Consider the following 12,017-nt stretch of genomic DNA (forward strand, 5'->3'; position numbering starts at 1 on the left):
GTTTCACACCATTTTTGTTGTTATAACCATAGGACAGAGAGTGGTTTATGCAATTAGGAATTATAACCTGATTATATAATCCCTACAAATCAAAATGTAAAATAAAATTAGCAAGAAAAGTAATGTCTGAAAAGTATTATTCCTGTGGTATTAGGATGCAAAGCTTCTTAATGGTTTCCACAGTGAGCTGTCTTGAAGTTCACAGGTGGGCATCCATAAAATATGCCTTGCATCAGCACAAATAACCATTATATACTTGCACATGGTATTAGTTCTGTCTGTACCCAGTGCTATTCCACTCCTCTTCCCCATATTAGCATGAACTTAGAAATGAAATGATGACAACCTTATTTGTCCCTAATTTTTTCAGTTTCAATAATTATAAAACTTTGGTATTTTAATATTTGTAACCAATTAACTGTAACCCCCCCCCCCAATGACTGCCACCTGTGTTTAAGACTGGCAGTTAGTGGAAAAAAGCAATTTAAGTGGAAGTTTAAAGAGTTAAAGTCAAAGTAAGAAGATATTCCAGAGGCACAGATCAACTGAACCTTGTCAAACACAATGTTATAAAATATCCAAGGTGATCACTTTTTTAAAATCTTAGAATAAATTTTTGAAAAGAATATTAAGAATTAATATTTGAATAGGGGATTCTTTTACAAAGCACTCTCCTACATAAGATCCCATTTGATCTACTCCTGTAACAGTTACAAATACCAATTATTCTCTCACCAAAGAAATAAAACTATGCAAGTCATTTTGTGTGTGATATTTAAAGTGCAAAGAGGAATACACAGAGCAACTACCTCATTGTTTGTGAACGTTCAATGTTTTACAGATTGGAAGGACAACTAAGATTGAACACTAACTATCACATGTAATATTTGTATCTCCAACCTATATAGAGATGTTGACAATTAATAATAAATTATTGTATATGTTAGTAAAGAAAATTTGGCATATTAAGTTGCAACTGCCATATTAAGCCTCTCATATAAAATAAACTCAATTTTTCAAAATCAGTTTATCGACATGATAGCTCATCAAGGAAAATTTCAAGTAGATTGGATTTGATTGTCTCTAGTTGCATTATAGCTGTAACATTCCATGCATCAATCTCCTTTTTATTAAAGTAAATTCACCAAAACAAATATACCTCAAATATTTCATAGTTGTTTGTTGCTATTGTTTTTAAAGATTTTTCATTGATTTCTAGAGAGGGAGAGAGAGAGAAACATTGCTGGGTGAGCAATATATCCCTCTGCTGCCTCCTGCACGCCCCCTACTGGGGATCAATCTGGCAACCCAGGCATGTGCTATCACCAGGAATGGAACCAGCAACCTTTTGGTGCTTGGAATGACACCCAACCAAGTGAGCCACATCAGCTAAGTTCTCAGAAAGAGAAAACTCTTTACTCTTAGTTTTGATATTTGGAGGATTGATATCTGGAACAAGAGGAATAGTAGCCATTTCACCATCATGAGACATTCAGCACAAGATTCAAAACTAATATACAAAGAATTATAAAGAAAAATGTTTTAAAAGATAGCAAGTAGCTCAGGCCTAATTGTCATTACTGAGGAGCTGAATTTGTGCCAGAAAGAACTTCTTCTACAATTCTTGTTATTTGGAAAAAATAATCATTTGTAAAATGGTCACTGGTTATTCCCTTATTTGTAATATTTATGTAAAAGAGTTTAACAAGTTACCTTATGACATACAATTTTGCCTTTCCCTTTTTTTGTTTAAAATTAAATAGTATTTGTAAAGTGTAAATCATGGTGTTATTCCATCAGTTGGGAATAAATCCAAATCCATTGTCTACTTGGCAATCTCCTTCATGGGCTGTATCTACCTCTCTACTTTGTACTTACATTCAACAATAGTATGGTTTACAGAGCTCTGTGTTTCTGCCTATGGCCCACCCTCACCCTGAAAATCTGTAATTTCACATCAGAGTATATCATAAACTTTTTTTCTATACAATCAAATATTCCCTTTTTATCTTTGTATCTGTAGCAATTGATATGTCTGACACATTGTAGGCATGTAGTAAATGTTCATTAAATTGAATAACTGTAATGTTTGTAGACCTAGCTCAGTGTTAGACTCTGCCCTCTTTTTTATCCTTTGATTCTAAGTACTTTGGAAAAAAGAATAGAGAAATTGTATACTTAGGCTCACTGAAAAAAACTACTTGAAACTTTTATCTAATATGAGATTTTATAATTCTAAAATATGATTTGATAAAAGCTTGTTTTGTATACTTTAAAAAGGTTGAACTCATTAAGCTAGGTGCAACTATCTTAATCTCTGGGTCTAGGCCAAAAAGAAAAGTTTTCTTTTTTAAACCACACATTATAAGCATGCCAATAAATAGATAAACCAGACAGGGCGGGTTCTGTTCTCATTGAGTTTGCATTCCAGTGGGGATAGACACACTCTATCAGTGAAGATCCAAATGCAAAATAGAAATCACATTAGGCCTTTCCAAGGGAGGCAATTTAATACAAGACATTGGTTGTAGTTAGGCAATGAAAGAGCAGGGGCACTTAAAACACAGCCTGTACTCAGAGATTAGTGTGACTAGAACTCAGGGGATGGATTTATTTGTTGTTGTTAGTTTTGGTGTTGGTTTTTGTTTTTGGTGTGTGTGTGTGTGTGTGTGTGTGTGTGTGTGTGTGTGTGTGTGTTTTAAGTAAAATTACTGTTGAGCCTGCCATGTCCAGGAGCCTCCAAGGCAGAGAGAGAGAAGGAGATGAGCCTGGATTCACCCTATTTTACATCTTTCAGTTTCCAGCTAGTGTCTGTGACTGGTCAAAGTCAGCAAGAAGCCTAGGAAACTACAAGGCTCATTCCCTAACTCTCCCATGATAGACAGCAGAGCAGGGAAGGTCTAGAGTGAATTCGAGAGCAATCAGGTCAGGGATCAGCACAGAGATAGCAAACAAATGAATAAACAAGTAGAACAGTATCCCATAACAAATACTATAGAGAGAAAATATCAAAGATAGAGTGAGAAATGTCTAAAGGGGTCAGAAAAGACTTTCTAGCTCTTTCCAGATCTTGGCTAGAGGAAACTAATGAACACAATAAACTGACAAACAAAATAGAAACAGGCATGGATGCATGGAACAGACGGACAGCTATCAGAGGGGGTGAGGAAGGGGGCCTGGATGAAAGAAGGTGAAAGGATTATCCAAAGAACCTATATGCATAACCAACCCATGGGCACAGACAACAGTGTGGTGATGGCCACAGGGAAAGGGGTTGAGGGTGGAGACTGGGTGGAGGTGGGCAAAGGAGGGGAAAATGTCGTCGTCTGTATAGTGTCAACAATAAAAAATAAAGTTAATAAAAAATGACTTGTTAGGGAGGTTGCATTTAATCTGACATCTTAATAACAAAGAGACATTACTGGAATAGGCATCTGCCAGAGGGGCCCCAAGTAGGAATAAGCTAGATATGTTTCAAAAACAAAAAAGAGGCCAGGATGGCTGGATCAGAGTGGGATATGAGGAAAATAATCCAAAATGGGCTCAGTGAGGGAAAAACAGAGCAGGTTCTATAAGGACTACTTTTAAGAGTATCAATTTTATTCTAAGTCCAAAGGGGACGTTATTAGGGGATTTTAAGCAGAGAATTGATCAGATCTGTGTTTTGAAAAAATCACTCTGACTGATCTCTGGTGAATGCATCATAGATAGCAAGAGTAGTAGACAGATAATTTAGTGCTGTCTTAATGGTTCAAGGGAGATGATAGTGGCTTAAATTAGGAAGGTCTTTTTGTTTTGTTTTTATTTATCTTTATTGTTGAGAATATTACAAGTCTCCCATTTTTGTCCCATTTCATTGTCCCCTCCACCTGGTTCCCACCCCACCCCAGGCCTTCATTACACTATTGTCTGTGCCCATGGGTTATGCATATTTATATATATCCTATACAATAATAGACAAACATGGTAATTAACCATACCTCCGACATGCTTCCCATTGGCTAACCAGGGTGATATGCAAATTAACTGCCAACCAAGATGGCGGCCAGCAGCCAGGCAGCTGAAGCGAACAGGAGGCTTGCTTGCTCCAGTGATGGAGGGAGCCAAGGTTCCCCGCCTGCCTTGCCAGCCTCTGAGCTGCAGTCTAAGAAACAATGTTGCATTTATAGAAGCTAAACAATCCCCAGAAACCTGCTTTCAGCCGTCAGAGCTGGAGCAAGAAGGACCGAAACAATGTTGCAATTATAGAACCCAAACAAACCCTAGATTCCTGCTTTCAGCAGCCAAGACCTCAAGCTGGAGCCGGCCTCAGAGCTAAAGCCAGCTCTCAGCTCCAGTGACAGCCATAGAAGGTAAATAAACCCCAGAATAAAAGAAAAAAAGAAGAGGTTGGGAGCTTCAGTCACCTGCCAGCCTGAAAATGGCCCTCAGCCCCTCACCCAGACTGGCCAGGCACCCCAGTGGGGACCCCCACCCTGAAGGGGTGTGACCAACTGCAAACAGCCATCATCCCCTCATCCAGGCTGGCCAGGCACCCAAGCGGGACCCTCACCCTGATCCAGGACACCCTTCAGGGCAAACCAGCTGGCCCCCACTGGTGCACCAGGCCTCTATCTTATATAGTAAAAGGGTAATATGCAAACTGACTCTAACAGCAGAATGACTAGGAATGACTGGTCACTATGACACAGACTGACCACCAGGGGGCAGATGCTCAATGCAGGAGCTGTCCCCTGGTAGTCAGTGCACTCCCACAGGGGGAGCTCTGCTCAGCCACAAACCACGCTGATGGCTGCCAGCACAGCGGTGGTGGTGGGAGCCTCTCTTGCCTCCTCAGCAGTACTAAGGATGTTTGACTGCAGCTTAGGTCTGCTCCCTGCTGGCAAGTGGGCATCCCCCAAGGGTTGCCGGGATGCCAGAGAGATGTCTGATTGCCATCTTAGGCCCAATCCCCTGGGGAGCAGGCCTAAGCCAGCAAGTGTCACCCCCGAGGGGTCCCAGACTGCTAGAGGGCACAGGCCGGGCTGAGGGACCCCCTACCCCCGAGTGCACAAATTTTTGTGCACTGGGCCTCTAGTATATGTATAAAAGCCTAAGTGACCATTCGACCTGTAGCTATAACGCACACTGACCACCAAGGGGCAGATGCTCAATGCACAGGCATGGAAACTTGGAACAGACTGATGAATCTCAGAGAGAAGTGGGTAGGGGAGAGGGTGGTAAGAGATTAACCAAAGATCTTATATGTATACTAGAGGCCCAGTGCATAGATTCATGCACTGGTGGGGTCTCTCAGCCTGGCCTGCAGGGATCGAGCTGAAACTAGCAGTTCCTTCTCTTGCTCCACTCACTACCATTTTCTTGCCACTCATAAGCATAATTTGATTGCTCCTTGTATTCCATCAAATAATCAAATAGCATAGATTTTTTGGGACTATGTCATAGATTCTCCTATCTTCCTACATTATCTAATTAATGGAATCAACTCATGTTGATTTAATATTCTTTACAATATCTAATGCCGATGATTCCCTACAATCTCTGAATATCAATTATGTTCAACTACAAACTTAATATTCCCACTTGAAAATATTTAAATCACTTAAAGTTTACAATATCAAAACCGAACTCTTGATTTTTCTCCTCAAACCTCTGGATTTTCATTTTAACCTTGTTTAAGCTGAAAAAAAGGTATCTCCATTATTTTTTTGTTTTTCTTACTTTCTACATCAAATTGTCATCAAATACTGAGAATTTTAACTTCAAAATGTATCTTAAATCCGTTCAGTTTACTGTCATCACCACTGGAGTCCAAGTCTCCACCATCTTACACCCAGACTACTTCAGTAGCCTTTTAACTAAAACTTCTCTTTCCTTGAATCCATCTATCTAAAATATAAAGCATGACCAACTGAAAATATAAGCTGCGCTAGGCCACCCTCTTACAACTCTTTACAACTTCCCATAATAGGTAGGTGCCCTAAATGAATGAAGTAGCCTAGGGGTGACCATGGTGAAGCAGAAAAAGCTTTCTCAGCCCAAAGAGAGCAGCTGTTCACTGGTTGTACCAGATGTTAACATGAACATACAGTTGTTTCAGTTGCTAAGTCTAACAGTGCAAAAACTGTGTGTGTGTGTGTGTGTGTGTGTGTGTGTGTGTGTGCCGAGAGAGAGAGAGAGAGAGAGAGAGAGAGAGAGAGAGAGAGAGAACTCCGTTGATTTTTAAATATTAGCTCCCACATTATAAAAACACTGTTTAAAAAATCTTTAATTCATTAGGCTGAATGAATGCCAATTAGCTTCCTCTGCAAAAGAGATCCGGTTTCCCTCTCATCTCCTCAACTTCATTCGATGCTTTTAGACTCTCTGATCTTTACTTTCCTGGAACAGCTAATTAAGCTCTTCCTCACTCTGAGGATCTCCCTTCCTTGTCTGGCGAAGACCAGGGAAGGGGGGTGAGCCTGGGTGGAGGTGGGCAAAGGTGGGGAAAATGAAGGACATCTGTAATAGTGTCAACAATTTTAAAAAATGTCCATCAAAGAATGGATATATATAAACAAAATATGGGGGGAAATTATTCCAGTAAATATGAGAGTGGGACCTTCTTAAATTGGGTGGGCTCCGACCTTGACATTTTTATTCTCTCTCTCTCATAGAACACAGTTTTAATATTTCTTTTTTACTTTAAAGCACTTATAGCCGAAACCGGTTTGGCTCAGTGGATAGAGCGTCGGCCTGCGGACTGAAGGGTCCCAGGTTCGATTCCGGTCAAGGGCATGTACCTGGGTTGCGGGCACATCCCCAGTGGGAGATGTGCAGGAGGCGGCTGATCGATGTTTCTCTCTCATCGATGTTTCTAACTCTCTATCTCTCTCCCTTCCTCTCTGTGGAAAATCAATAAAATATATTTTTTAAAAAAAAGCACTTATAAATTTGTGATTACATCTGCATGTGTTCATTTTTTCTTATTTTCTGCCTTTAAATTGTAAGAACTATGGAAGGCATGTATTATGTCTGTTCTATCAGTTTCTAGTACAAGGCCAGGTACATAATGGACACACAATACATAAAGAAATAAAGAATATATTTCTTTTTCTGAATTTCTCTTCCTATCTATACCAGATTCTAGTAATCCTTTAGAACCAGTTCAATGTTACCATTTTGTGACCCTTATCTCCTAGTCTCCAAAACACCATACCTTGTCTGTGCTTCTATAACATTTCATACATTCTTGTTTTAAATATACATATATTTTTTTTAATTTCAGAGAGGAAGGGAGAGGGAGAGAGAGATAGAAACATCAATGATGAGAGAGAACCATAAATTGGCTGCTTCTCACATGCCCCTCACTGGGGATCAAGGCCCCCACCCAGGCATGTACCCTGTCCGGGAATCAGACCATGACTTCCTGGTTCATACATAGGTTGATGCTCAACCACTGAGCCATGCTGGTCAGGAACATTCTTAAATGATGATGACCATATTATAATGTAGTCCTGTGTGGGATTTTGAAGCCTAATATCTATGATGGTGCTTGAAACATAATTGAAAGATGATCTTAAGACTTGAAATCCACTATACTTAATGTTATTTAACTCACTGTATTGTTTTTAAAATAATTTGACTTCCAATAAACCATATATTTTTGCAAATAATGGAGCTAAGTAAATATTAGCATTAATGAAAGTCATTTTATAGCATACTATAATAGCAGCTAGCATTGAGTACTTGTTTTAAGATCTATGATTTCTACCACACATAACTTATCTCATGTAATCTTCCCTTCAAGGATATGAGGACATAAACTCTTGGAGAAGACAAGATAGTTTATGGCGAAGATGGGATTTGAATGACGTTTGCCTTCAAAATATAATGTAATATAGTGACTAAAAGGTTTTAGATTCAGGAAGTAATGAGTTCAAATCTCAGTTTCGTCAAGTTATTAGCTGGGTAAACAGATGGTCAATTTTCTCACTTGTAAAGAGGGGCTAAATAAATACATGCTGGGAATTTTTAATAAAAAAAGATGCATGTAAATGCTTACCATTTTGTAGTCTATAAACTATAAATTTTATTTATCGAAGCTGAGAATTTAATTGATTTTAGTAAGTCACTTAGTATCATTTAGTATTTTACAGATTTTTAAAACATTTTTATTTGTAAAATGCTATAATCAGAGGACAACTGAAAATTCAAGATTTAAAAAATATTATTTGTTAGTAATGTAAAATAATGGCTACCATAAATATACATGCTCCAGGTTGTTAGTAACTTAATTTAAAACTAACAAAATTAATACTATTTTAAGATGGTGATAAAACATATTCATGTTTACTTCCAAAAAATACATATAAACTGTTTGCAGGAAGGTTTCACAGGCAGTACCTCGTTTCAAACTCATCACCACATGTGGTAGATTTGATTTACGTGTTGCATAGAAGGCAATTCAGACAAACAAAAGTGAATGACTTACCCAATATCAGACAACTAATAAGCAGGAGAACTCAGATTCAAACTCACGTCTTTCAAATCCAAATCCCATCATTCCCCTTAGTACATGATGAGAAATTAATCACTTAAACTCCAAAAGTGCTCTTTAATGTTTCATTTGATACTTTAAAATAATAAAATAGTATTAATAGTAACACATCAATTATATTTTAATTAAAATAAACTTTAACAAAATAATGAAATAAACAATTAAATATTACCTAAAATCTGATCCAACTCTCTTCCCATTTTCTGGTTCCCCTGGATCTGGACATAAATTGGAAGCTGTTTTAATACCTCCCTCATTTACTGTAACACAGAAAAGAGAAAAAAAAAGAATCAAAACCTATATAATTAGAAAAGTAAGGATATTAATTTTAAAAATTACATAAAATACATTCCTGCATTTTGTCATTACAGGTTAAATATCGAAAGTCAAAATATAATTCTATAATCTAGTAATGAATACAAAACCAATTTTTCTATTTATATACCTAAAATAATTAAGTTTGATGGTCATATTCTAAATGACATACTATTATGATATTAATACATCAACAGTTAACAATTTATTTTTAATTACCATTAAATTGTGAAATCTCTGTATATGCATTCCCAGGGCATCAATAACAGAGTTTCCATTAATTATTTGCAGTAAAGAAGTCATAACCAATTATAACAGTGTAATGTGGATGGATACCTATTATTTCTAAAGGTGCAATAGAAAAATAAGATATTATGAAAAAAGTTTAAAATTATTAATTTAAGCTACAAATGCCAAAATAAAACTATGGGGCAAATTACTAAGCAAAGCCTAGAATCTGTAATAATAAAAATGTAATATGTTAATTAGACTGGCCGTCCTTCCGGACAACCTTCCAGACGAAGCCGGGGCTGCAAGGGCCAAGTGAAGTCACAGGGGCTGTGAGGGTCAAGCCCCTTGCATAAATTTTGTGCCCTGGGCCTCTAGTTATAATATAATGCTGAAAAGCAAAAATAATGACATATCCTCTAGCAATTTTCATGACTATGTTTTACTTAGCCATTGTACACATTTTCAATAGTTTCTTCAGAACACCCAGTTAGTGAAATATTAATTAATATGTTCAGTGAATGTGACCACATTGCATAAATTCCTAAGATAGATATTTTAATGGAAATATTATAAAACCAAATAGGTCTGAAATATCTGACTGATATCATTTCATAAATTCAATTGTATAATAAACTCGAGAATAACTTCTATTTTGCTCTTCATGAATTTATCTGCTTGGGTGGTCAACACCCAATGCAATATAAAGATGAAGTATTATAGAATTGTGCACTTGAAACCTATATAATTTTATTAGCTAATATCAATCCAATAAATTCAATTAATTTTTGTAAAAAGAAAAGAATAGTATCTTTCAGCAGAGATTTCAGAAAAGAAAAAAATATATATAAACCTTGTAATGGTTCTCATCTTACACAATGGATTAAAATCACTGTGGAGCTTTCTTTAAAGAATAAAGATGGCTACTTCTACCTCTAAATACTCTAACATATTTAATCTACGGCAGGACCTGGCATCAATTTTGTTTGTTTTTATTTTGTAATAAACCTCAAAGTGATTCTAATGTAAAGTCAATGTTGAGAACCACTGGATCCCTGCATCATTTAGCTCAGACTAGTCAATGTGCTTAAATTGATTTATCAAATAGCAAGATAATTGTCAGATGATGGCCCAACATTTATGTCTCTAATAATGCTGACATATTTTCAATTAGATATTAAACTTTACTTCTGTATCCTTTATTCTATAAAAAATCACTTGCCTAAATAGCCATAGCCCAACAATACTCTTATTGCTGACTTTATTACATGTTCATTGGTCCATGCAAAGCATGTGATATGTATGTTGCCTTGGTCTGTTGACTTCCTATTTAATTCCATTTTACCTGTCTTTGGTTTTTTGTTTTATTGTGTGTGTGTGTGTGTGTGTGTGTGTGTGTGTCTATTCTGTTACTTTTGTTAATATCACATATAGTGGACAAACTCAAAGGCACTGACCAATAGTTATCTATAGTTTATATTTCCCTCACAGCTTGAAAAATTACCTTTGCTTATGACTTTCAATGTATAATTTTGCCATCTTTTCCAAGTTCCTTTCTTGTTCCTTCAATGACTTACTAAACCAACAAAATTCTAGCCCTAACTGGTTTGGCTCAGTGGATAGAGCGTCGGCCTGCAGACTGAAGGGTCCCAGGTTCGATTCTGGTCAAGGGCATGTACCTTGGTTGTGGGCACATCCCCAGTAGGGGGTGTGCAGGAGGCAGCTGATTGAAGTTTCTCTCTCATCGATGTTTCTAACTCTCTATCCCTCTCCCTTCCTCTCTGTAAAAAATCAATCAAATATTAAAAGTAATAAAATAAAAATTCTTATTGTCATCTCATGTGCATGCTCTAAGCAACCTGACCAGGATGCTTTTGTGATTCCATTATTACTCAGCTCCAATCCATCTTATTTGAGGACTGAACTTCCTCAAACAAAGTTTTTATTACTGTTCAATTCTATTATTCTGAATTTCTAGTATATTAATTGTATTTCTCACTGGTCATCAAGACACATCCATAATTCAAGAGCAACAGATTCTTTATCATTCTGCAATTTTACTTGTTATAATATCCAACAGGTCAGAAATGTCTCCAAGTGACAAAAGTGGTTAGCCTTGCTTATTCTATGCTTTGTTCTTTCTCCATATCTCCATGTTTTCCTTTCCTTCCACTTTGTCAAAATCCTATTTAATTTTCAAGACTCATATCATGTACTACTTTTTACAAAATACAATCTTTCATTTTTTTCAGATTATTCACATCCCTCTTTTTATATATCATGAAAAATGTAGAGTTAATTTTAAAGTTATTTTATCATATTATATAAGAGTACTTTCACATTCTTTAGTCATAGGCACACAATAGTATATCGCTGATAAATATAGTTGGAAGACTTATAATTATTTTAATATACCCACATGCCTAAAAGGACTTAATAACAGTAAATATGTCCTAGTTGTATGATTAATGACTGTATCCTTGTATATGATTTTCAATGAGTCAAGTATTTTCTATGGGAAGCACTATCTTTTATATCTTTAAATGGCTTTTATAAAAATAATTATATATTTTATAAGAATAAGCATCTTCCTTTATTGCAAAAAAAAATTTTTAGCATGAGATAGAGAAGAAAATAAGTGGTATGACTATACTTACCTACTCTATTATATTATAATAGATAACATTATATTACAATATATAAAAGATTATATGTGTTGATAATCTAGAAGTACTTTATCAACACATTAGAAATAAAAAATAATAAAACATATTTTTCCATTTCTTTGTCATTATTGCCTCAAAAAGCAAGCCGGGGTTGTATACATTTTTATAATAGCTAAAACACGTACATAGCACTAACTATGCATCAGAAACTATTCTACATCTATTTTACGTGTATCAACTCATTTACTCTTCACAACAATCTTAAGAGT

The 12,017-nt window shown here is 36.2% G+C and overlaps 1 protein-coding gene across 1 annotated transcript in view; it reads right to left on the reverse strand.

Moving 5' to 3' along the window:
* Positions 1-12,017, reverse strand: part of CSMD3 (CUB and Sushi multiple domains 3) — an 831,991-nt gene that overhangs the window by 489,491 nt on the left and 330,483 nt on the right. Inside the window, 1 exon segment of the mRNA XM_006085310.3 lies at positions 8,712-8,799. Coding sequence (XP_006085372.1) covers positions 8,712-8,799 — 88 coding nt within the window.

The sequence above is a fragment of the Myotis lucifugus genome, unplaced genomic scaffold, assembly GCF_000147115.1.
Source record: "Myotis lucifugus unplaced genomic scaffold, Myoluc2.0 scaffold_17, whole genome shotgun sequence".
Taxonomy (NCBI): domain Eukaryota; kingdom Metazoa; phylum Chordata; class Mammalia; order Chiroptera; family Vespertilionidae; genus Myotis; species Myotis lucifugus.